Source organism: Urocitellus parryii, chromosome 1 (genome assembly GCF_045843805.1).
Source record: "Urocitellus parryii isolate mUroPar1 chromosome 1, mUroPar1.hap1, whole genome shotgun sequence".
In the NCBI taxonomy this organism is placed as follows: Eukaryota; Metazoa; Chordata; class Mammalia; order Rodentia; family Sciuridae; genus Urocitellus; species Urocitellus parryii.
Genome location: NC_135531.1, coordinates 263,987,177 through 264,012,996, shown reverse-complemented (window position 1 = coordinate 264,012,996; position 25,820 = coordinate 263,987,177). Strand labels below are relative to the sequence as shown.

The 25,820-nt window shown below is 52.1% G+C and overlaps 1 protein-coding gene across 1 annotated transcript; it reads right to left on the bottom strand.

Moving 5' to 3' along the window:
• Positions 1-1,161: 1,161 nt before the first annotated feature.
• On the bottom strand, positions 1,162-25,455 carry Igfbp2 (insulin like growth factor binding protein 2). The gene is made up of 4 exons (XM_026380000.2): positions 24,966-25,455; positions 4,261-4,490; positions 3,482-3,622; positions 1,162-1,651 (listed from the first exon to the last, which is right to left on the bottom strand). The coding sequence occupies exons 1-4, from the start codon at positions 25,384-25,386 to the stop codon at positions 1,487-1,489; spliced, it is 957 nt and encodes a 318-aa protein (XP_026235785.2). The 5' UTR covers positions 25,387-25,455; the 3' UTR covers positions 1,162-1,486.
• Between the last annotated feature and the right edge of the window lie 365 nt (positions 25,456-25,820).

The window sequence follows — 25,820 nt, the reverse complement described above, 5'->3', positions numbered from 1 at the left end:
TCCCGGGCCCAGGGCAGCAGTTGGGGAACTTCTGAGGACCTTTCCCTCATCTGTCAAGTGAAACCACTACCAATGCCTTTTTCATGAGTTCGTGAGGATGAACCGAATTCACGTACTTTCAGGGCAGCTGGACTGGTGCTGGCCCTGGCCTGGGGCAGCCTCTGGCAGGGATCTCTCTGTTCTCTAGGATTTCTCGCACTCCAAGTAAGCTCATGTCACACCTGGCAAGGACCCCTGTGTCCTCAGCCTCTCCAGGCTTTCTAGACAGAAGGTGGGAGGTGCACAGGGCAAAGCCACTGGAGGGGCCTCCCAGGGGCCAGAGGGTCTGACAGGGGCAGGGAGTACCCCGAAAAGTCATGGCAGCACCAGGAGCTGGGAAGGGGGTTAAGTGGGCCTTATGATGCCGCCACTCCTCACCATGTGGCCCACTGCCACGCAGGGAGAGGGAACCCCCAGGCTCCACTAGGTCTTAGGGGGACCAGAACAAAGTGATAGAGCTGGGACACAGAGCTTAAGAAATAACCCCTGCTTCTGTACTGTCACCCCGTTTCCACAGCCCCTCAGCCTGATTTACACCCATGCCGTCCTTTGAACCCAGTGGACATTTGCCAGTCAGGGGGACAGTTATTGGAGCCCCTCAGAGAGCTGCTCCTGAATTGTCAGGAGTCAGACCTTCGCAGATAGGCTGGTCAGCAACAGCCCCACTCTTTCCCTGGGGCAGAGCTGAAATGCCTCCCCTTGGGGTCAAGAGGGCACTCTCCTTTATTTTAGGGCCAGAGAGCCCCAACGTCAGTGTTTCCAGTTCCCTGTCTTCCACTAGAGTGTCATCTCACTGTGGCAGAGAGGAGCACACAGACTTATGCTCTCTACCTCTCCTCTCCCACCACTTGCCCTGCCCCTATAAAGGGCCAGCCAGGGTCCCCATGGGGGCAGGAAGCCTCCCCTAAGAGTACAGATAGGGGACAGCAGATTCCTGGGGCTGCACTGAGGTGTTCGATCTGGACACAGGAGGCTGCCCTTCCCCCTGCCTGCTAATTCCCACTGGGGTTTGGAGGTGGGGGGCTAGAGCAGTACCTTTCCCATTCTCCTGAAGGCTCAACAAGCCTCAGGAACTCTTTCCCAGGGAGGCCCCAAAGATTCAGGCAAGACACACTCTTTAATTTTCCTTCCTTTAATCTTAAGCAAAAAGAGACACAGGGGTTCAAAAATAAAAATTTCTTTCTCCCCACCCCTGCCCAAACCTTCACCCAACTCCCCCAGCACAGACTCCCCTCCTCCCCAGGGAGAAGCAGGAAGGAGGGGAGCAAGCATCTCCAGCTGGGGAGGGGCAAGGCAGAGGGGGACATGCCGAGCTCGGTGCTGGTCTCTTTCCAAATATAAATACATGTCAAAATGCTGGAAAATCCTCCACACCCACCACCCAAGCACTCTTCATTTCCGCTGTGTTTGGAGAGGTGGCGGGGGCCAGGCACCGGCTGACTGTGGCTTACTGCGCCCTCTGGGCCTGCGCCCCACCAGCCTCCTGTTGCTCATTGTAGAAGAGATGGCACTCGGGGTCCCCCCGGACGATGGGAGCTCCCTGGATCAGCTTCCCAGTGTTGGGGTTCACACACCAGCACTCCCCACGCTGCCCGTTCAGAGACATCTTGCACTGGAAGAGACAAGAGGAGAACTTGGAAGACACCCCGGCAACCATCCACTTTCTTTCCTGCACTCAGCTGAGGGTTTACCCAACAGCCACCCTGAGCTGAGCTAGTGCTGCAGGGTGGCACATCCCAACCTCCCAGGTGCACTGGGAATCCTGACAAAATACAGATTCCCGTTCAGTAGGTGTGAGGCAGAGCTGAAACTCTGCCCGGTAACAAGCTCCACAGGGACGCGGAGACCCAGGGATCCCTTCAGATTCCCACGGGCAAAGGCCCAGCTCCCACCCTCGAAGAGGTCCCCCCAGTGGAGGACCCAGTGGAGTGTGAGGTGAAAAAACTCACATCAGAATAAAAGCAAGTGTGTGCCATATGTTATACAAGAGAGATACCACCATTCCCGTCATCCTCACAACCACCTTGAGAACTATGTTTCCATGATGATCCCCGTTGGTAGGGGATGGACTGAAGCACATTGGTTAAAAACTTTGCCCAAGGTCACACAGCTAGTAAGGAACCAAGCTGAGATTCAAACTCGGCATGCACATCCCAGGGTCCCCACTCTCTAAACCATAAGTTAACTATTACACTTATGGATCACTTTAGTTACCTCTAGGTACAGTACACAGCCTGTTTTTCATAAGAGATCATTACTTCTCCTGCGCTCCAAATGAAGTAGGTGCCTTACATCGGATGGACAGATCTACAAATAGCTTTTAACACCTGAGTAATGTTTCAAGAGGCAAGATGTGGTGAAGGATGTGGGGCAGTGAGACCCCCAAGGGATCAACCCCATCTCCTGGCTCCATGCATCCACCCTTTAATTCAATGCCAACTGCTCATTAGGATCACTAAGGGTGCTTTTAAAAACTCTGTCCCAGAAAGCACCCCAGACCCCTAAATCTCTGGGGTCAGCCCAGGCATCCATATTTTATAAAGCTCCCAGAAAATCCCAGTGTGCAGCCAGGGCTGAGAACCTCTGCCTGAAAACAGAAAGAGCTGCAGACGGCACTGTCTCCATCTCATTCCTACAGGAATCGTACGCATCCTCCTCGCTATAAAAGGGATGTGGAGGTGGAAGCCAGGGGTGGGCTACGGAAACTGACAACTGATCAGTGTTTCCTCACTACAGTGATAAGCCACACAGGGGTCTATGTGGAAAATATTTAGAATCTTAAGAGGGAAATACTGCAAATGCACATTGATCACTCAAATACAGAAAGGAGAGCAGAACAGAAAGGAGAAGCCAGAAGGGCAAAGGGCTCCTGGTAAACTTCCTCCATTTTCTCCAATGTACTCAGAACGATGTTCTGGTCGTTTTTTCAGAAAGATTTTCAATGGTATTTCTCTATCCCCCATTCTCGTCCCCTGAGATACTGAAAACCAGAGCAGCTACCTGGACACTGGACTAAATTGGCAATTCTGAGAATGTGGTTCATGGACAACCATCAGCATCGCCTGGAGCTTGTAGAAATGCAAACTCTTGGTCCCCATCCAACACACCCCATCAGCCTCTGGATGTGGACCCAGAAATGGGCTTCAGGTGACTGTATTCCTCTGTAAAATCCGAGGTGGTTGCTTTACGCCCACTTCTCCTGGAGGCTCCCTCCCCACCTGGACACTAGCACCATGGGCAGGTGGCTGGGAGAGTGGAGGCAGCCCCACCCTCCCTGGCCTGGCAGCTGGCACTGCCATCCCATCCCCATGGTTACAGAAGCCTGCGTCTCAGCTCAGCTCTCGGCTTCAGAGGATTAAGGGTAGATGGGGCAGGAACCAGGCCCACCAGGGCCCCTGGCTGAGAAGAAGCCTCTCTGGCCCGGGTTAGCACCCACGCTCACCTGTTTGAGGTTGTACAGGCCATGTTTGTCACAGTTAGGGATGTGCAAAGAGTAGAGGTGCTCCAGAGGACCCCGGTCATCAGGAAGGCGCATGGTGGCGATCCGCTCCAGGACCTGGTCCAGTTCTTGCTGGCAGGGGGTCTGCAAGCAGCGGGCACAGAGTGAGAAGAACAGGCACACAGACGCTGGCCCTGGATATAGTCTTGAAAGCAACATGTCCCTGGGGAAGAGACTCCCAAGGCTACGCAGCTAGTAAGCACGGCCAATGACAACCAGTCCGGTGACCTCACTGTGCCCAACCCATCCCTAAAGAAACTCATATGCGTGTGATTTTCACTCCTTCACTCCTTTTCTCCATCGTGATTAACAGGTCAGAATGGGCTACCTCCAGAGTGTCTATACCAAACCCAGGGCCCAAGCACCTGTCTCTGCCACAAACCCAATCAGGGCCCAGACCCGAGAAACTAAGACTCAGATGGAAAGGGGAAAGGGACCCGCTGCAGCAAGGGTGAGCAAGCTTCATCATCCCTGGGCTCAGTTTTCTTCACTGATGTCCCAGAGCCAAGTAGAAATGCAGAGGTTTTAGAAGGAATAAACTTCAAGAAACCACATCGAGTTCATCTTACAGCCCAAAGGTCACTGAATATGTTAGTGGCAGTAATGGGAACAAAAATGCTCTGAGACAGCAGCTCAGCGCATGGTCCTGAGAGGGTGCCCTCTCCAGCTAGAAGACTCCCTTCCCATGCCCTCCCCCATCCACCAGACTCGGCCCCACTGACCCGGGCAGGTGGTGGCCGAAGCTTCTTGGGCTCCTCCAGGCCAAGGTGGTGTTTTCCTCCTTTGCCCATCTGCCGGTGCTGCTCGGTGACCTTCTCCCGGAACACAGCCAGCTCCTTCATGCCTGACTTGAGGGGCTTCCGGCCAGCACTGCCGCCACCTCCCAACATGTTCATGGTCCCATCCACATGGTTCTCGACCAGGTCTCCCTCAGAGTGATCATCTCCACTGTCTGCAGAGAGAGGGAGGGAAGAGCTCTAGGCACACACTCCCAGGGAGCTGGGCCTTCCTGGACCCCCAACAACAGGCAGAACGGAGATCAGTAACACCCAGCCAGCGCCAACCTCGTGCCAGGGCCCACGCACGGCGATTTATGTGGACCACCCATTTGTTTCACAGTAACCCTTAGTGGTACCAGGGCACCCTGCCCAACCTCTAGATGGAGAAGTTGCAGTTCACACGGGCCAATTGCTTGACTAAGATCCTAAACCTGCTAAGTCATGGATCTAGGACTTGAACCCAGGCTGTGTGACTCCAAGGCTCTCAGCATAGAGTAGAATTAGGTCCTTTCTGGAGTTCATCAATACTTCTCAGGTTGACCCACCACTAACCCCAAGTTTAAGTACTTCATCACTTCTGGTCTGAAAGGTGCAGATTAAAAACTCATGCCACAAAGATCACTGGGCACTTCCAGCATGGGAGTGTCAGGTAGAGCCACACTGTCAGCAGAACCAGTCCCTGGCAGCCATTCCACCTCCCGGCTGAGAAGTTCCCATAGTGCTTTGCTCCTAGGCTGCTAGAGCACCACCCTATTGACTCTGCTGTTTCCGAGTCTGTGCTCTGTACCCCAACACTGTCACACTGGAAACCCCAAGAACAAGATCTCTGGCTTCCTGGACTTCCTAGTATCAGCCTGTCATAGGGCATAAGGCCTCATCAAGATGCTCCAAGGAACATCTCGTCTCTGCAGACTTTCTTAAAACTACTGTGTGCACAGCCCAGGTAGAGGGGACCTGGAGTGTAGCGCCCAGCTATCACAGTTTCACCCTGGCTGAGGAGGCCGAGAGGAACAGAATTGCATGGAGTTGTAACCAAGGAGACAAGTCCCAGCACGCTCTACAAGGGCAGGGAGTGACAACCCAGCCCCAGGGCCCCTTGTGAACACAGGCAGAGCAAACAGAGACCTGGACCACGCTGCTCGGAACCAGAGTCTGCAGGTCCCAGCAAGATCTGAGTGGGTGCAGAGGGGGTGTTTTCCAACAAATCTTCCATCTTCTCTTCCCCTTTAATGTGCCTTATAAAACTTACAATCCTGGTCACAGAACAGAATGGCTCTTAAAATATTTCCACACAGGACTTTGAGATGAGGCACGAAATGCATGGTGGTCCCTTTAGAATTCAGGTAGTGTGGTGGCCCCCAGGGTCCCTCTCCTGGGCAGTGCTACATGGTGGAAAGAGCCAACAAAGAGGAGCTGCAGTGCCCTCTGAGCTGCCGTGAATTGTGTTCAGCTAAGGGAAGGTCACCTCTTCTATACCAGCTACAGCCCTGGGGACAAGGGGTACAAAGGGAGGGTGTCCTATATAGACTTCAAGATCAGAAGCATTAAAGGTATCCGCCCCAGCCCTTCCCCTCCCACTGGGCAGATACTAGTGGGTTCTCACCGACTACCCAGCCTCCACCAGCAGCAGTGCTGGCTGAGGAGGGTGTACTCAGGTTAAGTCCCAGTTCTGCCACTTTCTCTATCAGCTGTGTTTCCCCTGAACGTAACTTCTCTGTGCCTCCACTTTCTTAACTGAAAATGGCTCGATAATAATAGTTCGTTCTTTAGAACTACTGCAAGGATGCTGTAGGTAAAGCAGCTGAAACTGCTGCGGACAGAAACACGAGGCATGTTGCTCACGGTTATCACTTTTGACGGGATGAAGACTGCCTCAGTTATCTGTTGCCTCAGAACCAGGAAGCAAAGGAAAACAAGACTTTGAGCATCAAAACAGCTGTCACGACGTCCATGCGTTTTCAAATCTCCTGAGACCCGAGGAGAACCATCCCATGAAGATGCTTCCCAACACCGTTGCTCCAAGAAGCCCACCTTCTGGATGTCTGCTGTCCAAGCCCACCCAGACTAAAATCAAAGAAATTGAAAGGAGAGAGAAGGAATATGTGTGGACGGTGACAAGCATTATCCAAAAATCCAAAAACAGGAGGGGAAAAGGACACTAAGAAACCAACAGGCCAGGCACAATGGCACATGACTAATCCAGCGACTCAGGAGGCTGAGGCAGGAAGATCACAAGTTCGAGACCAGCCTCGGCAACTTCGTAAGGCCCTGTCTCAAAATAAAAAATAAAAAGGGCTGGGGATGTAGCCCAGTGGTAGAAAGTCCTTTGAGTTCAATCCCAGGAACCCCAAAACAAACAAACATAATAAGGACTTCAGGGGATTTTTTTTTTTTTTTTTTTTTGCACAGCAAACATGTTTTCTAGCCCTAAACAAGAATTTTATTGATGATGATGATGATGACCCTGGAGTATCACCAAAGGGGAGAGAGTCCAGTGCTCAGCATTAAAAGAGATTTCTATCCAAAACGGTTAAGCTTTAGAGAAGAATTTGAAATTTCTTGACTTTACAAACCTTCTGAAACCTGGAAATTTCCTCCACTTAGAATGGCTGTTTCTCCAGGGGTGCTGAATAGCCTAAATTGCACCATAAATCACACAAGATTCAAGCCCGTTCCTGCTGCCCCAGCACCAGCAGGGGAAGGCTGAGGACCTAGTGTGTACAGTCAGGCCGGTGAGAGACCTATTCCACCACGGTTCAATCAGCCCCAGCAGCCAGACCCAAGCTCTCCTCTTCCATCCTGACTCCTCCTTGCTGGGCTTTGAGGTGGGCAGCAGCAAAAATCCAAGGGCCCCAGAAACAGGTTGGGTTTTCCTGCTCAGCTGCCTGCCAGGTTCCCCAGAACAGAGACACCAAGTCACCCTGTCATGCTGCGCAGATTTCCTCTGTTCCACCAGGTCTACAGAGGGTCACCTTCTGGGACTGGGCCATACAGCAGGGGTCAACCATGAAGATTGCCCCTGTCTTCTTCAGACACAGAGGTGGTGGACAGAAGGCTGAGGTGAGCCAAGCCCGGACCATAGGAATGCTCTTCTCCAGGGAAATCTCCATCTCCTTCAAACCAACCTCTGAAGCACCAGGCAGATGCGGCCACAGAGGGGGACTCATCCCCATCCTCACTGCCCCAGTCCTGCTCCACTGCCAAACCAGCTTCTCTGCCTGGACTTGGGCCAGCTCCCTACCTCTCCCTGCGGCAGACAATGGGAACCCGGGAGGAAGAGAACATGGCAGCTTCCCTGGAATCAAATGGGAACCTCTATCCACCCTCACCCAAGCCTTTGCTCCCAAGATCTCCCTCAGTATCACCACTCCTCAGAGTCCTGTCCCAGCTGGCTTCCTCCCTTCTGGAGACTTCCATACCACTTTCAGACTGGACTCCATGAAATTAAAGAAGACCAGGGCTCTGGGAATCTGGACAACATAGTTCCATCACTTCTGGAAACTTCTAGCCTGGGCTCCAGGCCTAGGACTCAGAAGTTCACCTGGCTCCACCCTCTGGGGAAGAGGCCCACCTTGAAGACTGGCCAACAGCAGCCAGTCTCCATGATGGCTACAGTTCGTATTTTCTGGCAGAAGAAAGAAAAAGCAGCTCACCCACCTGCAGCTTCTGAGGAGGCTCCCCTCCCCCGAACCACTGCTTGCTACATCCTAGGGAACTGAGGTCTCAACAGCAAGACTGACATTCACCAGAGAATTCTCCGTCACAGGATCTGTCTGGCCTGTGCATTGCAGAATGTTGAGCAGCATCCCTGGTCTCTACCACCCAGATGCCACTAGCACCCTCCCAAGTTGAGACAACCAAAAATGTCTTCAAACCTTGCCAAATGGCACCTGAGAAGCAAACACTGATCCCAGGTTGGGAATCACTGGAGTCAATCTGACTCTAAAGGAAGCTCCCAGGCCCCACCTATGGCTCATTTAGCTCCGCTACGTTCTCCTGCAATGGCCGAGACCCAGCCACCACCCTCTATCCCCAGCCGCTCCGGTCCACAGCAGGGAGGAGCAAGGCCTTCTTGAGCATCCCAGAGCACTCTGCCTGCTGCTCCCCCTTCCCATGCCCTCCTGGGAGCTGGTGCCACAGACAGTGGCCCAAGAAGCAGCCCTGAACTGAGTCCTAAAGGTCAATCCAACACTGTATGCCAGAAGGCTCTCTGCCACCTCTGGAAACATTTGAAGAGAGACGGGGACACACAGACACCAATGTGAGCTCAGGCCTGAAAGCAGCCAGACTTGTCCATTAAGCAAAGCAAGCACAGCACTTAGGTGCCTAGAAAATCAGAAGGAAAAAAAAAAGAATTTTTTTTTTTAGTCAAAAAGTCTCATGCTGGCTCTTAGAAAAACAGCCATAATGTGATTTAAAATGCTTTTTTGGAAGAAGGGGCATAAAAAAAACAAAAATGTCCAGGGCCCATGAACATCAATCATGTGACCCTGGCTCTGGATCCCAGAAGACAGGGCTCCACTGGGAAGTTTTTTCCTGGGAGGACAGAGTTGACATCCTGTCCTAACATGTCCCCAATCTCTCTGAGGTGAAGGTCAGTTTGTCCACCCTCACAGAGGCCATCTGGATTCAAGGGTACGTTCGTTCCATTTCTTTATTGATCTCACCCCTGCCAACAAACATGCCATTAAGATGAGGAAATCCATGGCCTGGCTTGCTGACGCAGGCTCTTTTCAAAGGCGGTACAGCATCCACTTGTTTCTCTGGAACAGGCTTCGGGTCCTGAGGTCAGTGACCAGCTGGGAACACGTCTTGAAGTAGAAGTCCAGGGAAGAGGATGAAATGTCTACTGGTAGAGAGCAGGGCAGACTAGAAGCTGAGAAAAACTCTGATACCTTACTACTGCTCCCAGCCAAAGAGGTCTGAGAACTCAGGCCCCAGAGCTGAACTGAACTGCCTAAGTCTAACTACAGCTTTTCCATGCGGCTTTGCAGTTCTAGGCAAGTTACTAAAGCTCTCTGGGTCTCCCCTGCTCACCTGCTCACCAAGGACAAATGGCATCCAGTTCAGGTAGACTACTGAGAGGACCCAGGGGACACCGCATGCCAGTGCCGTGGCTGCTGAGATAGGAAGGCGCACAGGGGTTGGCCGCTGACTGCTTCCATTTCCTCCCCACCAGCCTCCACCTGAGTCAGACAAGGGCATCGTCACATCTACCCTGTTCCTCCCATATACTCTCTTCTAGGCATCAGGAGCCATCTGCAGGAAAACATTCCAGATGTGGAGTTGCAGCTAGAGATGGAAATCACCAAGTTGCATTTTTTGCTAAGACAGTTAGGTCCGGAATAATATTTATTAAACAACCACTTATGTATGCAGCTCCGCAGGCTAAGGCACAGAGGCCACCCTAAGAATGGTTCTTGGCAACCCAAATGACATCCGTGGAAAAGGCTTCAGGTTGAAAGAGAACTAATAGGGACCTCCAAGGCTTTGAGTTTCTCCCTAAAGAGTGGTAAGCATTCGCTATTCTCCCCTACACAGCAACTGAGGAAATGGTCGATACTGAAGCAGGGAACTGCAGGATGATATAAAGAAAGTAAGGCTTTTCCACAGGGGGAGGGGGTAGACAAAACTAGTGCCACTGAGCAGGGCTTGAAGAGTCCTGCCTTGGGTGGAGCACCACATCCTTCTACCTTAGACACAGCTGGAATGAGAGGAGATGGATCATGGTCTCATTTTAAAGATGTAAACCTGAGGCCCAGAAAAACTCCCATCTGGATTTCCAGGGACAAACACACCCTCTCTGCCATCTCAGAGGTCCTTCACAATTGGCCTGTGGCCCCCCCAAACTGTCTTTTGACCCACTACAAGGAGGCCTACTGAAAGCTCATACCCCGGCAGAAAGAGCTTTGTGTCTACCTCTGTGATTAATACAATGGTGCTCAAACTTAATTTGGCATATCCCTTTTCCCCCCAATGCAACCTAGTTTGATTGCAGCATCCATGACCTTATTTAATGAATCAAAACCCTTGGTTTAGGCAGGAGGTTCTTAAGTTCCAGGCCAGCCTCAGCAACTTAGTAAGGCCCTAAGTAACTTAGCAAGACCCTATCTCAAAATAAAAAGGGTTGGTGATGTAGCACAGTGGTTAAGCACCCCTGGATTAAATCTCCATTACCAAAAATAACAATAACAACAAAAACCCTTGTGTCTTACAGAGCTTTATCTTCTCCTACTGCTATGCTGCGACCTCAACACTCCACTGGGAAGTTTTTTCCTGATCTGGGGGAGACCTTAAAGCACTCTTAGGGAAAAAACCTCCCAGTCCTTCTTGCTTAGAGTAGGTGGCATGGGTCCTTATCCAGGCCTGGGGAGAACATGAGACATATCCCCTTACACCTCACAGGTCTTCCAAATAGATCTACATATTTTCCTTTCTTTTATTGATTCTGAAGAAATCCTACCCATCTTCCAGCCTTCTCCTACAGCACGGCAGTCTTGAAACCTAAGAGCTGGGGCACCATGGAATGCTCTCATCCAGCCCTGGACCTGTCCCTCCCCCAGTGATCTCACCTCCTGCTGCAGGTGATGGCACTGGAAGCCCTTGGAGGATTGCTTCTGAGTGTCGGGCCAGAGGAATGGATGCTGGCTGCTTTCCTGGCTCCACCCTGGCAGAGAACTCAATGGCTCCTTCTTCATTAACTTCTCCCAAAATGCACTTAACCTTGACATATACCGGGCAAAAGAATACATTCTAACCATAATTCCCTCTTTCTCCCCAGGCAACTTCTCCATGGGTATCTACGGCAAGCAAGGCTAGGGGTGTAGCTCAGTGATAGAGATCCTGCCCACCATGCACAAGGCCCTGGGTTGATTCCCAGAACTGCAAAAGATATCATGTGTGTCAGTATCCATGGTGGTGGACCATTCATCAACAGACTCAAATGGGCCAAGAGCATCAGGAACCAAGACCCAAATTCTACACACCCTTTACTCATTAAAGGGCCACACCCTTTAATCTGTCTGAGCTCTAATTTCTCAAGTCTGAAAAAATGGGAATAATTCTGCTCCAATGATGGTTACTACTTAAGCAGGATACAATTTTAGGGCTGGGGATGTAGCCCAGTTGGTAGGGTGCTTGCCTCGCATGCACAAGGCCCTGGGTTCAATCCCTAGCACCACACCCACACCCCCCACACACACACACACACACATACACAGCAGGATACAATTTCATTCTTTTTTAGGTGGGGTACAAGGGATTGAACTCAGGGGTAACTCTATCACTGAGCCACATCCCCAGCCTTATTTTGTATTTTATTTAGAGACAGGGTCTCACTGAGTTGCTTAGTGCCTCGCCATTGTGGGCAAAATCAAGCTTTAGAAGAAGTGGATGAATGATCTACTTCTTGAGTGGATAAATGAAAGATATCATCTGCTACGACAAGATGGGCTGATGATACCTCACTGCTCCCCCCAAATGCAAGGAAAAACTGAGACTCTATGTTGCTAAATATCAAAGCTTCTCTTCCACTTGATGGAAATTCTTGGGCAAAATCGAATTTTCCTAAATTAACTTTATTTATAGAATTTAGGGGAAGGGAAGGAAGAAACTACCAAGGTGGCAAGGGGCAGTGGCTCCTAAGAACCATGCCTGCAAGGGGACACTGGCCCACACACACAGGAAATGGAGAGAACGTGAAGCCAGTCCCTGTGGACTGTCGATTATAGTCACCAGTTCCATCTATGTGGCCACTGTGTCGACAACACAGCCCACCGACAGGCCGGGATTCGTCATTCAGGCCATGCTGCAGGTGGAGAAGCCAGAGGTTAGAAAGAGGGTCCTGTTTGTTATTTTTTGAGCTAAAGTTTAACCTGAGGACCTTAGTCTCTCTGGGTGAGTGACACTGTTTATGTGTCTTCCTCCACCTTTTTTTTTTTTAAAAAAAAAGGTCAGAGGCAACAGGCAGCAGTGTCCTGTCACGCTAGAGTTCTGCACCATGCATGGGATGTCTGTCATAGAGCAAGCAGTTGGGTGCAGACCAGCCCCCCCAGGACACATTTCAGCTTAGCTTGACCTTCTCCCAGCTGCTAGATCCACCTACCCACTGCTGACACTCAGCTTCACTTCATTCCAAACTCCTTTCCCATCCTTTCCTATCCTCTGGGCCCTGAGCCCTGCATGGGAGCCAGGCAAGCAAAGCCTGATGTCTCAGATGCCACCATGTTCTGGAAACTCCTCCGAGGACAGCGGACCAGTCACCACATAATAGGTGGCACCTCATGGCACCTCCTCCCTAAATCTCCCTCGTGGGAGGAAATGGCTCTGTGAATGTGAAGGATCCACAAGTCCCCTCAACTACTCACCAGGGCACCCAGCTCCCATGGACGACCCACCACCCAACTGAGGGAAGAACTCAGAAAACTGCTGAACAGAGAGCCCAACAGACACAAGCACCACCCAGAGGACAGAATGGAGCACCCACTCCCTGGCCAAGCAATCCCCTCTCCGCCTGAACTCTTGGTGAATTTCCCGGGAACATTGATTCAGGTTCAAAGCCTGGACCAAACGGTTCTAGCCTGGCCGGAAAGTTAGATAATCAAGCTTCTGACTTTGACTTCACCCTTCCTGAGTGATGTCGGACAGTGTTGAATTTGGGTAGGCTTCAGCGTGTTCTCTGTAAGTTCAGGGAGTTAGACTAGATCTAACTGCTGTCCACCAGAAATCACCTGAAGAACCTGCCAAAAATCTCCCTAGAGATTCAAAGACAGCAAGCCTGGGCAAGGGCCAAGGGACCCATATTATGAACTTTGGCCTTTCCAGGGCTCCCATTCCTTCATGATTCCCTCTAGTCTGGATTTCCTGAAGAACTTGGTGAGGGGAGAAAGATGCCTCACGTACACACTTCACAAAGACCTGACCTCAGAAGTTCTTTCTACCCATTTGCTCATGGTTTGTAAACAGACACATCCACTTGGACACACAGAGAGGCCTCTCTTGGCCAGGCATCAGGGAGATTTCTAGAGCATGCCCTTACACTGCGGGCTCATCTCAGGCTCCCCCTGAGTGAGCAGAGACGGTGGGGCCTCTCCAGAGCCTCCCCGCCTGTGCACACTCTGAAGGATTGCTTTACAAACACCAGGGTCATTCCTGGAATCTCAAAGACCCAGGGAGGGTCAGGGCTAAGGCAGACAGTTTGAGAAAACAAAAGCATGTTCAAAATTCAGCCAAGGTCCTCTGAGGTTGTGCAAGCTGCGCTGTCCTTGAAGAGCCAGAGAAACTGATATCAAGATGGCAAACAGCACTATCAGCTTTCACTCCTTCCCATGAGTCCTGAATATTTCTCCTCGGACTCAAGCCACCAGGGAACCTGGCAAGGTGACCTTGTTGGTGAAGGCCCAAAAGAGTAGAGAGCACGTTGGTGCAAACTTGAACCAGAGATGATGGGAACAGGAAGCACTCACCTGACTGACCGTGTGCACAAAAACAAGCATTAGTTGTAGCTGCAAAAAACAATCAGCCACCTGACTCAAAAGTCTTTCAATAGGTGAATGAATAAATGCCATTAGTAGAGGAATGCAAATGCTTCTTTACAGGCATTTTCAACTTATTTTCAGAGAACAACTTGAATGTTGGCCATCCATCATACATGTATATGCATCATATATATGTACATTTATGCAAATATGTGATATTGAGCATCCATCATATAGTGCATGCAAATCTGTTTAGCCCAGAAACATAAATGCCAAGTACTCATGCTAATAGACAAAAATATTAACTGCTTGTAGTTCTAGGTGGCAGACTGCTATTACGCTGTTGTTCTTGGTACTTTTCTACATTTTTTTCTTAAATATTTATTTTTTGTGGTTGTGTTTGGACACAATAACTTCATTTTATTTATTTATTTTTATGTAGTGCTGAGGATCGAACCCAGGGCCTTGCACGTGCGAGGCAAACACTCTACTGCTGAGCCATAACCCCAGCCCCACTTTTCTACATTTTAAATGTTTCTTTTAAAATTTTTTTTTTTTCCTCTGGGCTGGGGATGTAGCTGAGTAGCTCTGGCGCAGCACACACGGAGCCTGGGTTTGACTCCCAGGACTGCTTCTCACGCCCTCCACCCCCACCCTCCTTCTCAAGCAGGAGTTATCCTTAAAAGTGGAGTGTCCCTGGAAGAGGGCCCAACACTAGTGATATGGCAGACTTCAACACCACTTCCACTGGCTAATGCAATGCCACCAAGGTCACTTGCCCACAAATCCGAGCTGGTCGTGGGTTCCAAGCTATATCTCTGTGCCATGAGAACTGGGAAATAAGTCAGGGAAAAGACCCATAAACAGCAAAAGAGGGTCACTGAATTAAGAGGAGCCAGATGAAGAATTCAAGAAAACGGAAAGATGGGGGATGGGCTCCTACGGGTGCAGCCCCAAGGGACTGGGGGAGGGGGAACACTTGCAGGGTGACAAAGTGGTCAAGATGTCCAATGGCCGGCCAGTAACACCCAATAGAAAGGGGATGGTTGTTCCGTCTGCTTGAAGACCAGAGAGAAAACAGCTTCAACTAAAACAAGAGAGACCAGATTAGAAACCCTCCAAGAGTTTCATGAGAAAACAAACAAATAACAAATTGCAGATGAGAGAAAATCACAGACTTATTTGGCTATAGTTTCAGGGGAAGCTTTTGATGAGAAAGAGGAATGGACAATGTGGCCTCCAAGGGTCCAAGGTCCACTGGTTGGAGTCAATGAAAGGTGTCACTGGCCAGAATACCCTCGTAATTCAGCTCTCCTTCTTCCCAGCATCTTACCCGGAGCCCCTCAGTGAAGAGCAGTGGCTCTGTGATGGAAGCTTCTGGAAGACCCAAGCTTGGTCTTGGCTTCCATAAAGCTTTAAAAAATCATACTTAACCAAAGGAGAACAGGAAGGGAGACAACCCATGTGCTCCATCTGCTCTTCTGGGAGGAAGTTGCTGTGCTTTTTTCTTCCAATATCTATCAATTTCGACTCCCTTTCTTTTGTGACTTGACTCACCCCAAAAGGATCTCCTAATTTAACATCAAGATCTTTAGGGAGCCCTGGCCAAAAGGCTAAGAGTTTTACCTGTTTATTTGCATCTGAGGAATAGACATTTCTTTGGGCGTGGTTTATCCTCAGATCATACTTGATGTTTTAGAATGCTTTTCTTATCCCCTTCCAGCAAGACAACTGCTTTTATACAGCTGGTCCACTGGCTTGCACGTGGGAGGTACTCAACCCAAGTTCAAACATGAGAAAAGCGGGCTGGGCGGGGCGCATCCCACCTCTAATGCTGTATCTTGTTACACTATTTCTCTTTCTCCTTTTTTCTGGTCTCTCCCTCACCACCCAGACCCCATAGCAGCAAGAATGGTTTGGGGTAAAGAAAGGCAGTGAGGAAACAGAAGTCTGAAATGGGTCAGGAGGGACATGTGCCTCTCCCAAGACCCATTTCAAACCACTGTCCCTCACGCTTTCTGTTGGCAGTGTTGGGGATGGAACCCAGGCCTCCCACATACTAGGTGAGCACCTCACCAACCAGCTACACCTGCAGCCCTCCTATGCGCGGTTCTGACGCTGTGACCTCACGGCCCCGCCCCCATACATCCACGCAGAGTGAGCCTCCCACCCTCCCCTCCACCCTCCTCTCCCGTGGGCCTCTTCCCCCAACACGGCTCCTACGTACGCCAACCTGACAAACCGGACCCTGGATGCAAAAAGAAAATTTAAAATCTGCAAAGATGTCCAGGACTGCCGGCCACACTCTCAAACCAGCACAAGAAGTGTCCTGAATATAAATAAGTGTCTTTAAATAGGTCACCAGGCTTTTCTCTTTCTTTGACTAAAAGTTCACTGATTGTGTCTGATCTGATGCAGCATCACATCTGCCGCCCTGCTTGCCTCTGCAGCCTTGGTTTAAAAGCAGTAAACCAAACCAGAGGTGACCCGCAGAGGCTCCACGGAGAACCTCACCGCTGGGGTGAAAATGGACCATGGTTTGGCCACTGAGCTCGAGAGAACCATATGAAAAGACAACCGGGTGGCCATGAGCACCCCATGGAAACCCCTCGGCCAGGGGCTCTGCACTCCGGATTCACTCACAGCTTTCCTAAGCGGAGAGCAGCTGTCCAGGCAGCCACACCCCCTGCCACCAGGATTCCCAAGACGACCCATCAGAAAACATCTGAACAGGCCTTGGCCCTTCTCCTGCTCTCTTTGCTGAGCTCAGGGCAGAAGAAAGGAAGGGACCGGAACTTGTATAATGTCATCTGATGATGTGAGTTTCTGTGCTCCGGGGTGTGTAGATACAACTTCGTTTTACCGTCAAAGCATCACAGGAGGTTGATAATTCCTTACCCGCTCTCGTGCTTGATAAAAGACACAGAGAGTCGGAGGCCGAATGCACACAGTCATGTAGTCAGCGACAGAGCCAAAACCAGACCCGGATTGTTTAGCTTCACAGCTCTCCACCAACCAGAATGGTATCCGGTCACTGACATCATCAGAGACAGACGCTCACCAAGCCCAGTAACCCCAGCACTCCATTCCTGTTGCTCCCCCTCTCGGCAGGGCCCCCATCTTCCCAGGGAAGGAGGCCATCAGTCCTCTGACAGCTGGTCCCACCCAAATTCAAAAGCCTTTACCACCCAGTAAGCCCAGCCCATTCTACCCCCTGTATCCTGCCCAGCACACCCTCCCTGCCACCCAGGGTTTTCGGAGAGTCACAGGGGCTGGGCCCAGGGTACAGGAGAACTGCCATTCTCATCATTTTCTTGGCCTTCAGTGTTTTAGAAACTAAGTGTACCACCCAGAGACCACCTGGCCTCTCCCTCCAGAAGGAAAGGCAACCATCTCCAAGAATCTCCCTGCAGAGTTGCATAAAGAAGCATTTTGAGAAGTTATGTCTTGAAGACTACCTCCCAGGAAAAGCCTTTTCCAAGAAGCGATAGAGGATTCCCTGCTTTTGTGCAAGTGGGACCTTGGTAACAGAGGCCTGGGGTGAGAATGCTGAGACTGTGCTTGCCCTGGCCCTGGACCCTGAAGGCAGCCAGCCTTGATTTCTTCATCTGACAAGTGGAGGGAATCCTGAGGCTACCACAGAGCGGAGGGGGGAAAACACAAACAAACAGTGGACTCCTTAGTCGAAGCAGTTGTCCAGAACAGAGCAATTCCAATTCTTGTTCTATCTGCCCCATGAGGTGGCATCCTTTGCTTACTGCCAACAACTCCATACCCCCACACCCTAACCTGGGTCCCCCCCCAGCAGGAAGAGCCCCATCTTGGGCAAACACAGTGAACGGCCTCCTCTGGCCTCCCCACCCCCAACAGACCAAGGCCTTGAGTGGGGGCAGTCTCCTCCCGTCCTCGACTTCCTGGCTCCACTCAGTTCCTTGAATGAACACAGGCTGACACAGGCTGACACACACCTACACCCGCCACTAATTAGAAACCTCCCCAGGCCTCGCTCCAGGCCAGCTTCATGGGGCCCTGTGGGCCAGTTCCTCCGCCTGGCAGCTGGAGACTGGCCAGCCCCTGCCCCCTTCCCCAGTCTTCACTCCTGCCCTGCTTCCCAGTGGGCTGGCAGCCAGAAGGCTCCAAAGGGCTTCCAAGTGCCAAGCCCCCCACCCCCACCCCCACCCCCACCACCCCCCCAAAAAAGGTGGGGGTAGGAGGGAAAAAATTCCTGACCACAGTGGACTGTATTTCTTTCCGGGGGAACCAGCTTTCTGAACAGTCTCCCTGAATCTTGACTGACACCCAGGCCTGAGCCAGCCCAGATCTTCCCTGGCTTTGTTAAAAAACAGGAGTAGCTAAAGCAGGGAAAGAAAAGGGGGCCAGGAGCCAAGGAGGAGGAGGGCCATGGGGGTGGGTCTGTTCTCCACTAGAAAAATGTCCACTCATCCTACTCACCGTGGGGGTGGGGTCACTCCAGACCCGAGAACCAACACGTTTCTACCACTCCACCTAGAAGTCAGCTGCTCCTTTCTTCTCCCCACCACTCCCCATCCCAAATTCCCAACAGCAAATCCGATGCTGTCTCCACTGTCCTGGATTTCATCCTAAGAATATGCTGACTCCTGCATCTACCTTCTCTGCTATCCCAGGGCACCACCTCCTTTAGAGGCCCGAACCCTCCCAGGCCTCCCTCCACACACGGGGCTCTCTGGAATCTAACATGAGAAAGGCCTCAGCCTTCAGCAAACATTCCCCAACCCCGTGTTCCTGTAGAGAATCCCTGAGCCTCTGCAAAATGAGCTGCTGCTCCCCCTCTCAGCAGCGAGGTCAACTCTGGATGGACGCAGTGAGAAACGTCATATTGGAAAGAACATCCCACTCCTTTGCCGGGATCACGTTCAACTTTCTGGCGTCCTAGGCTCGGAGAGGCCAGTGTGAAAGGCCGGTTTTCCTGGAGCAGGAAGCAGGCTCCACAAGATCCTCACTGGCTTTGAGCACGCCCTTGAACATAATGGATGCCCAAAGTGTGTGAGGACCACTTGGGGTGAACCTGACCCTATTATTCTAAAGCCAGAGTCCTAGTGGATTTCTTTGAGAGGGCCACCTACAGGGAAAGGGCCTTCCTCACCTACGCTGCTCCTGACCCAGAGGTGCCTCAGATATCCTGCCCTCCGGGCACTGGCAGATGGAAGGCCAGGTCGCTGGGAGTGACTGGCCAGAAGAAGGCAGGATTCCATCTTCTGTGACTTGCTTAGAAGCAGCACAGCTGCCACAAGAACCCAGGTGTCCAAGCTCTGGGCCACTCTGTCCCTCCCACCTCTATTCTGGGGACTAAAGTGAAGTGCAGACTATATCCCAAGAATGGTCAGTCCCAAATATTAGGAAACAGGCCCCGGAGTATTCACTGCCTAACTCACCAATAAAAAAGGCAAGCCTGCTGCCCTGAAACCCTTTATTTAGTATCAACTGGGTGTAGATTGCATTGAAAGTACAGTTTCATGACCCTTTCCATAGAGGGCCTGGCTACAGCCTGTGGAAGTCAGAGAGGTGGAGGCAGTCCCTCTTTATAGGGGAACAGATGGAAATCAAGGGACTCCTTACCAAAATCAAGTGCTCAGGCTTTGTGGGTGCAAGTGCCACCCAATGGAGTTGGGACGATCGATTTCTGACTTACAGACAAGGACACAGGGGCTCGGAGAGAATAAACCACTTCCCTCAGGTGACTCTTAAGTGCTAGATACCTGGCTTGTCCAGTCTGATCTCCATTTTCAGGGCCAATTAACCACAGCTGCAGAGAGATGTCACTGGCCAGGATCCAAGCTACTAACATGTTGAAGAACCCAGTATGTGCCAGGCACTTTCCACGGTCACAATGGGCCCGACATGCCCCCCACTTCACCAATTCTGGCATTGTGAAACCAGGTCAATCTAACAGTACAAACCAGGCTGCCTCCCCTTCTGCCACCTACCAGCTCTTCTTTCTCTCTAGATACCTCCACAACCAGCAGAACACTGGCCACTTACATGTTGGAAGTCCCCCAGGTTTAGGACTTGGGCTTCTCAAAAAAGTCAAGAAAACCCAAATCATCAAAATCCAGCAGCGACCTACTGTGGCTTATCTATATCACCTGCACATGGCAGGTGTCCACGATCAAATTCTGGCCCAGAGGCTCAAACGCTTTTTGCTGCCAAGAGCCCCAACCCCTTATTGGGCCATGGAGGCAGAGGGGTTGGAGGAATGTAGCCAGGTTGGTCTCTCAGCTCCTGACCCTCAATTGAACCTGTCCCCACAACTGTGAGACGGAGGGATCCATGCCTCACATGCCTTCTGGGCTCTTGGTTCAATTCTCAGCACCACCAAAAAAAAAAAAAAAAGTCAGAGAGAGATGGAGGGAGCAAAGCCTCCCTCCCCTCACAGGAACAAAGGGAGACAAAGCAGGCTTGGAGCAAGTTCAAGATAGGATAAGGACAGATGTGCAGACAACCGGCTCCTGATGGCCGGCTGCCACCTCAGGAAAAGGCTGGCCAGAGATAACAGGAGAAGCAGAGGGCCTGGAACATCTGCCAACCAGATCCCCGGCTCCCCTGGTGAAGCCAAGCGGACTGCGCCTGGGCTTCAGCAGAAGCAGCTCCAGTACTGACCCCCTTACAAGGACAGCGCCATGTCCCCTGCCCAGCCGGTCGACAAGCCTCATTCAAGCATTTGAGTGTTTTCAACACTTCCATCTCCAGTCACCTTCATAGTCTCCTTCTAACTGGATCTGAGGAAGCCTGGGGCCAATATATTTTCCACCTACTTAGCATGTAGCACATAGGAAGGAAGATGTAGCCTGGTGATTTCTGCTCCTCCCTCATTCCCCTCAGCAGCCCAGGCCCTTCCCATCCAGGTGGGTACTTCTATTAGCTCCAAGAACTTTCAAAACTTCCTCTCTCCATTCTGAGAACCATCTGTCCCCTTTCCAAGGCAGAGAGTGGTTGCACAGATCACCAGGCTGGAGAACAGGGATTCAAGGGAAACCGGCCAATGTCTCATGATGTGTGACTAAGTCTGCTCTGGGGGCTCCCAGGTAATCCATGGCACTTTTATCAGACTCATTTCCGTTGACTCCCTAACCCAAAGGAAGGATGTGTCTGAAATTTTTATTTTGAAGCACAAGGCTAAGGTAGGTTCACAGCAACAATCTCTCTTCCCTTTGCCTGCCAGGAAACTCAGCAGCCCAATTTGGCAAAAAAAAAAAAAAGTATAAATAGGCCTTCATGACCCCAGCCAGTGAGTTCTTCCCTCTAGACTCCCACCTACTCTAACCTTGTCCTTTAGGCTTGTTTTTGTAAGGTACTTTAACACTGTTAAGCAGGATTTTTTTCCCCCTTAAATATCTTCTCTAAGGAATTGGGTCATTATTACTACACCAAGGAGATGATACAGTGAACAGTTTGAGAAGGTAAGTAGGAAACTTCAAGGAAAGAAGACTCCTACCGGGTGCATAATTCCAGGAAGACTGCAAATTCGAGGCCAGCCTCAGTCCTTTAGTGAGGCCCTTAGCGAGACCATGTCTCAAAACGAAAAATAAAAAGGGCTGGACATGTAGCTCCGTAAGAAAGCACCCTGGCTTCCATCTCCAACACCAAAAAAAAAAAAAAAAAAATAACATAAAATAAAGAGAACTCTTGATGCTACGGATTCCTCAAATCCCAGCCAGACCTGGCCTCTGAGAGAGAGGAACACCCCTGTAAGCCTCACAAACCCTTCAACCACCCGCAGCCAGGCACTGCCTCCTAGGCTTGGGGCCACAGAGCCACGCCCAACTTAGTCTCTTAACCAAGAAACTGGAGTCCAGAGACAGAACCCTGGAGCAGCAACCCTGGGCTCCCCCATCTCCTCCTTCCCAGGTCCACCTGTGGTGACACAGAGGATCAGCTCAGCAGAGATAGTTCAGGGAGTTCTGTCCAGAAGCCGGGAGGGGAGACAGGAGGAGGTAGTGGTGTTAACAATCAGTGACAGTGGGTCCCACTCATTCCCAAGTCTATTTTACGACTTTGAACTCGGTATGCAAATTTATGCAAGACGAGATGCAAAGCAGTGCTGGGAGCCAGAAGTCCTGTTGCTTTCTCCGCCCCCCCCCCATTTTTGAAGCTGCACTGAACCACTGTAAATCAGTGCCTGCCTCTCTCCCAGCTTCCTCTCCCCCAGCAACTGCAGATGCACAACCTCCTCACTTCCCTGCTACCTAGCTTGCTTGCCCTCGGTGGGCCTGCCTGTTTGTTGGCCCAGAACTTTGAAGGACTGCACATTTCCTTAGCACCTTCATATGTGCAGAGGGCCAGACGGCCACTTGGGCGGCCCCGCCCCTCAGCATAATCCCCTTCATTGTACCCGACAGGGATGGAGGCTGGGGATGCAGAAGAACCAGCCAGGCCTAAATTCTGAAAGGGCCAGGCCTGGTCCAAGTCTGCCCCCTAACTCCCCACCCCACACAGACTTTTTTCTAGGCATCTCTGCCCACTCCACCACCTTCCACACTCACATAGTTTTAAAGTCCCGACTTCAGGCTGATCTCAGTATCCCCTTTGCATTTTTCTCCCAGGTCTCACCACCCCTACCCCCTAGACCCAGAGTCTGGCTTCTTGGTTTCAGTTAACCAACAAGTCCCAGCCCATCACCCTCCAGGGATGCAGGCTCACCAGCACCCACTTCTGCTGCCGATGTGCCCACCCCACCCCCCTGCATCCCTGCCATCCCCAGGAAGCCAGCAATACAGCCCCTGAGTCCCGGGAACAAAGACAAAAGAGCTAACAGCAAGCCGGAACTGCTGGGGTTTGCTGCCTCGAAATAAGAGGGTATGTTTAAAATTCTCAAAAGCAACCTGCTCCAAGAGGAATGCAGGCTGGGGGGTGGGGGGACTCCTTCTTCAGTGGGGGGAGGAGATGGAAGATGCAGAGCAGGAGGCAGCAGCACTAAGCCCCACCCTACCCATACAGGGACCTAATCCCTGCCCCAAACCAAGACCCTCTCTAGCAGGCACAAAAGCCTCCATCCTTGCCCCTCTTCCCTGCACCCTAGAGCCCAGGTTTCTCCCTACAGGGCCCCCTCCCCAGCCCTCCTCCTGGCTCAGCCACCCCAGCTGTCCAGTCACCTACTCAGCTTCCATCCCCCGCCCATACCCTTATCCCTCTACCCCCACCTTCCCAGACTGGAGCACCAGAGAAAAATGTAGAAGGCATCAGGCACCAGGAGAAGGCTGAGCAGGCAGCTGGGACGAGCTGGCGGAAAGAGTCCCATAACCAGGCAGAAAATCCAGAGTGACATTCTTCCCATGAACTCACCCCATTGTCCCTGGGCTTCCCTGACAACCCCCACCCCCTTTCAGGATACAAGAAGTAGAGTGGGGGGAGACCTCTCTCCCGCATCTGTTGCAGGCTGAAGACCCCCACCTGCTTCAGGGATCTTGGAAGCAGGAGAGCTGGGTTTCAAGCTCAGTGAGACCAACGAAGAGTGGAAAAAATATTAAAATGGTGAGGAAGAAAATACACCAACTTTATTAAAACAGTCAAAATCCAAAAGGTTCTGTGAGGCCTTTGGAAGAGTTCGCCCTGCTGAGGAAGATGTTTAGTTTGAGCTCAGCTCAGAAACTGCAGAAAACCTCCTGGGTGGACTCCAGGGTGCCAGAGGTTATGGGGAGGACTGGTCCCCGGACTGGGGGACGGTATCCCACAGGGAGAGGACTTTGCTCTCTTTTTCCTTTTATTATTACTAAGAGAAGCAGGAGGGAAGGGTTAATTTCAAGGCAGGCTAGGAGAAGAAAGGAACAGAGGGGTTCCACTTAGAGGGAGCCCTTACCTTGCTCAGTACTCAAGGTCAAAATGTGGGGAGAAATAGAAGAAAGATTTCAACTCTGACCCCTAATTCCATTCTCAAAGGGAAAAAACAATGGCAGGCCAGAAGAAGGGAGGTGGTGTGCGAGGAGGGAGGGGGCTTACAAAGACGCTCAGAAGCCAGAAGGAATGTTCCCACTTTTTCTCCCCCCACCCTCAATTTTTTTTTCTTTTTTCAGTTTTGAAAAACTTGGTCACACTAGCTTGCTTTTTAAACAGCAGCGGACAGTGGACACATTTCACTACCATCTCCAAGAGGAAAGAAATAATTATAGCTTCCTCCAGACCACGGGGAAGGCTTTTGTAAATTCAAAATTAAAAAAAAAAAAAGAAAGAACTCCTGATAGCTTGGTTGTGTCCTTCAAGTAACTTTTTGCAAGGGATGAGGACCCTTTAACAAAGAGCCCAGGTTCCTCATCTTATAGGATAAGAAGAGTCCCCCGATTTGGGGTGGGGGTGGGGGGAATCACACAGCTCACGTAACAGTCGTTCCCCCCACCCAGGCTCCTCCTGCCTTCCCACCCGCTGCCCAGATGCTTAAACGCACAGCCTGGCTGCCCGGGTCCTGGGAATGCAGCCGGTGATCCGGCTTAAGTTACACAGACTCAACTGCTGGGGTCTCCAGCACGCCTCCCCAATACACCCCCCTCCCGTTTTCCTTTTCCATCCAACACAGCCCCCTTCATTCTCTCTGTAAGACTGCAGCGTCCTCTTTAATTGCTCTAAGCAACTCACCCTTCAAAGCACCAAATCCTTTCTTCCCACCTCACCACCCCAAGAGAAGGAAGGGTCTCTCACTCAGGGCGCCGGTGCCTCCACCCCTCCTCACCCGAGGTCTCGGATGTCACCGGCATCCAGTGGCTTGGGCCTCCCAACAGCGTTCCCACCGGGACCCTTTGGCGCTCACCGACTCAAGCTGTGCCCCAAATAAGATTCAAGTTCCCACTCCCACGGATCTGACCCACACCCTCCTCCCCAGTAAATCTCCCCTCCAGAATAAAAGTGAGGGGACTGACCACCCGGGAAAGGCTGGTAACTACAATGAGTCTCCTCTTCCGATCTATCCCCGCTAAATTAGTAACCAGGGTTCTTCCGCCTGCTCCAACTCCAGTCCCCCACTCCGGGCCTGACTTTCGGGTTCCCGCCCTCAACGATCCCCCCAGATCTGGCCACGGATTCAGATCTTCCTCTACTAAAGTCTCTGAGGTCCTGCCGCACACTCCTTCCACACCTCACGGCCGCCAGCTGACCGCCCCACTGCCCTCCAAGTTTCTCCCAACTAGTTGTCCCAGTCCGCGTTACCTGCAACCTGCTCCGGACTAACGCCGTACTTGGCGTCCCGGCCCTTTCCGCAAGTGCCCACGCCCATGACCAGCGACTGAAGGGGCAGCTCGGAGCCGGGGTTGGGATAGCAGCGTAGCCCCTGGCCGCAGCGTGGGGTGTAGACGCCGCACGCCTCGCCCTCCAGCCGGGCGCACACGGAACAGCAGCCGCAGCCCGGCTCCCGGACCAGCTCAGTGCAGGTCCCGCGGGCGCCGCCGGCCGACCGGGACACCGCGTCCGGCGGGGGCCCGCAGGCAGCCAAGCGTTCTGGCGTGCAGGGCGGGCAGCGGAACAGCACCTCGGCGCGCACTCCGCGGCCACCGCTGCCCGCGCCCAGCAACAGCACCAGCAGCGACGGCAGGAGCAGCGGCAGCGCGGGGCCGCCCAGTCTCAGCAGCATGTTGGCAGTGGGGAGCGCGACAGCAGCGACCGAGCGGGCAGGTGGCACGGCCCTGCGAGCGCGGGTGCCGCCTCCTCCGCTTCTTTCTCCTTCGCCGCCGCAGCCGGGTCCTAAAAAGCCTGCTTCTCCCCGCCCCCTGCCTTCTCCCCTCCCCCTTTCGGAGACCACCCCCTTCCCCCAGCACTCCTGCGCGCCGGCACGTGCGTGCGCACACGCCCCCCTCGTCCACCCCGCCTGGGTTCCCTGCTTCCAGGGTCCCACTTCTCCCTGACCCGGTCCCTCCCGGATCTTCGAGACGAGGCTCGCTCGCTCCAGAGAAGAAGAATTACTTGCGAGCCTGGGAAGGATAGGCGTGGGAGTGGGGAAGAGCCGGGGCTTTTGTCGCCGTTTGGTTCAGTTTGAAAGGACTTAAGTTTGGGCGCATCCCTGGTGGC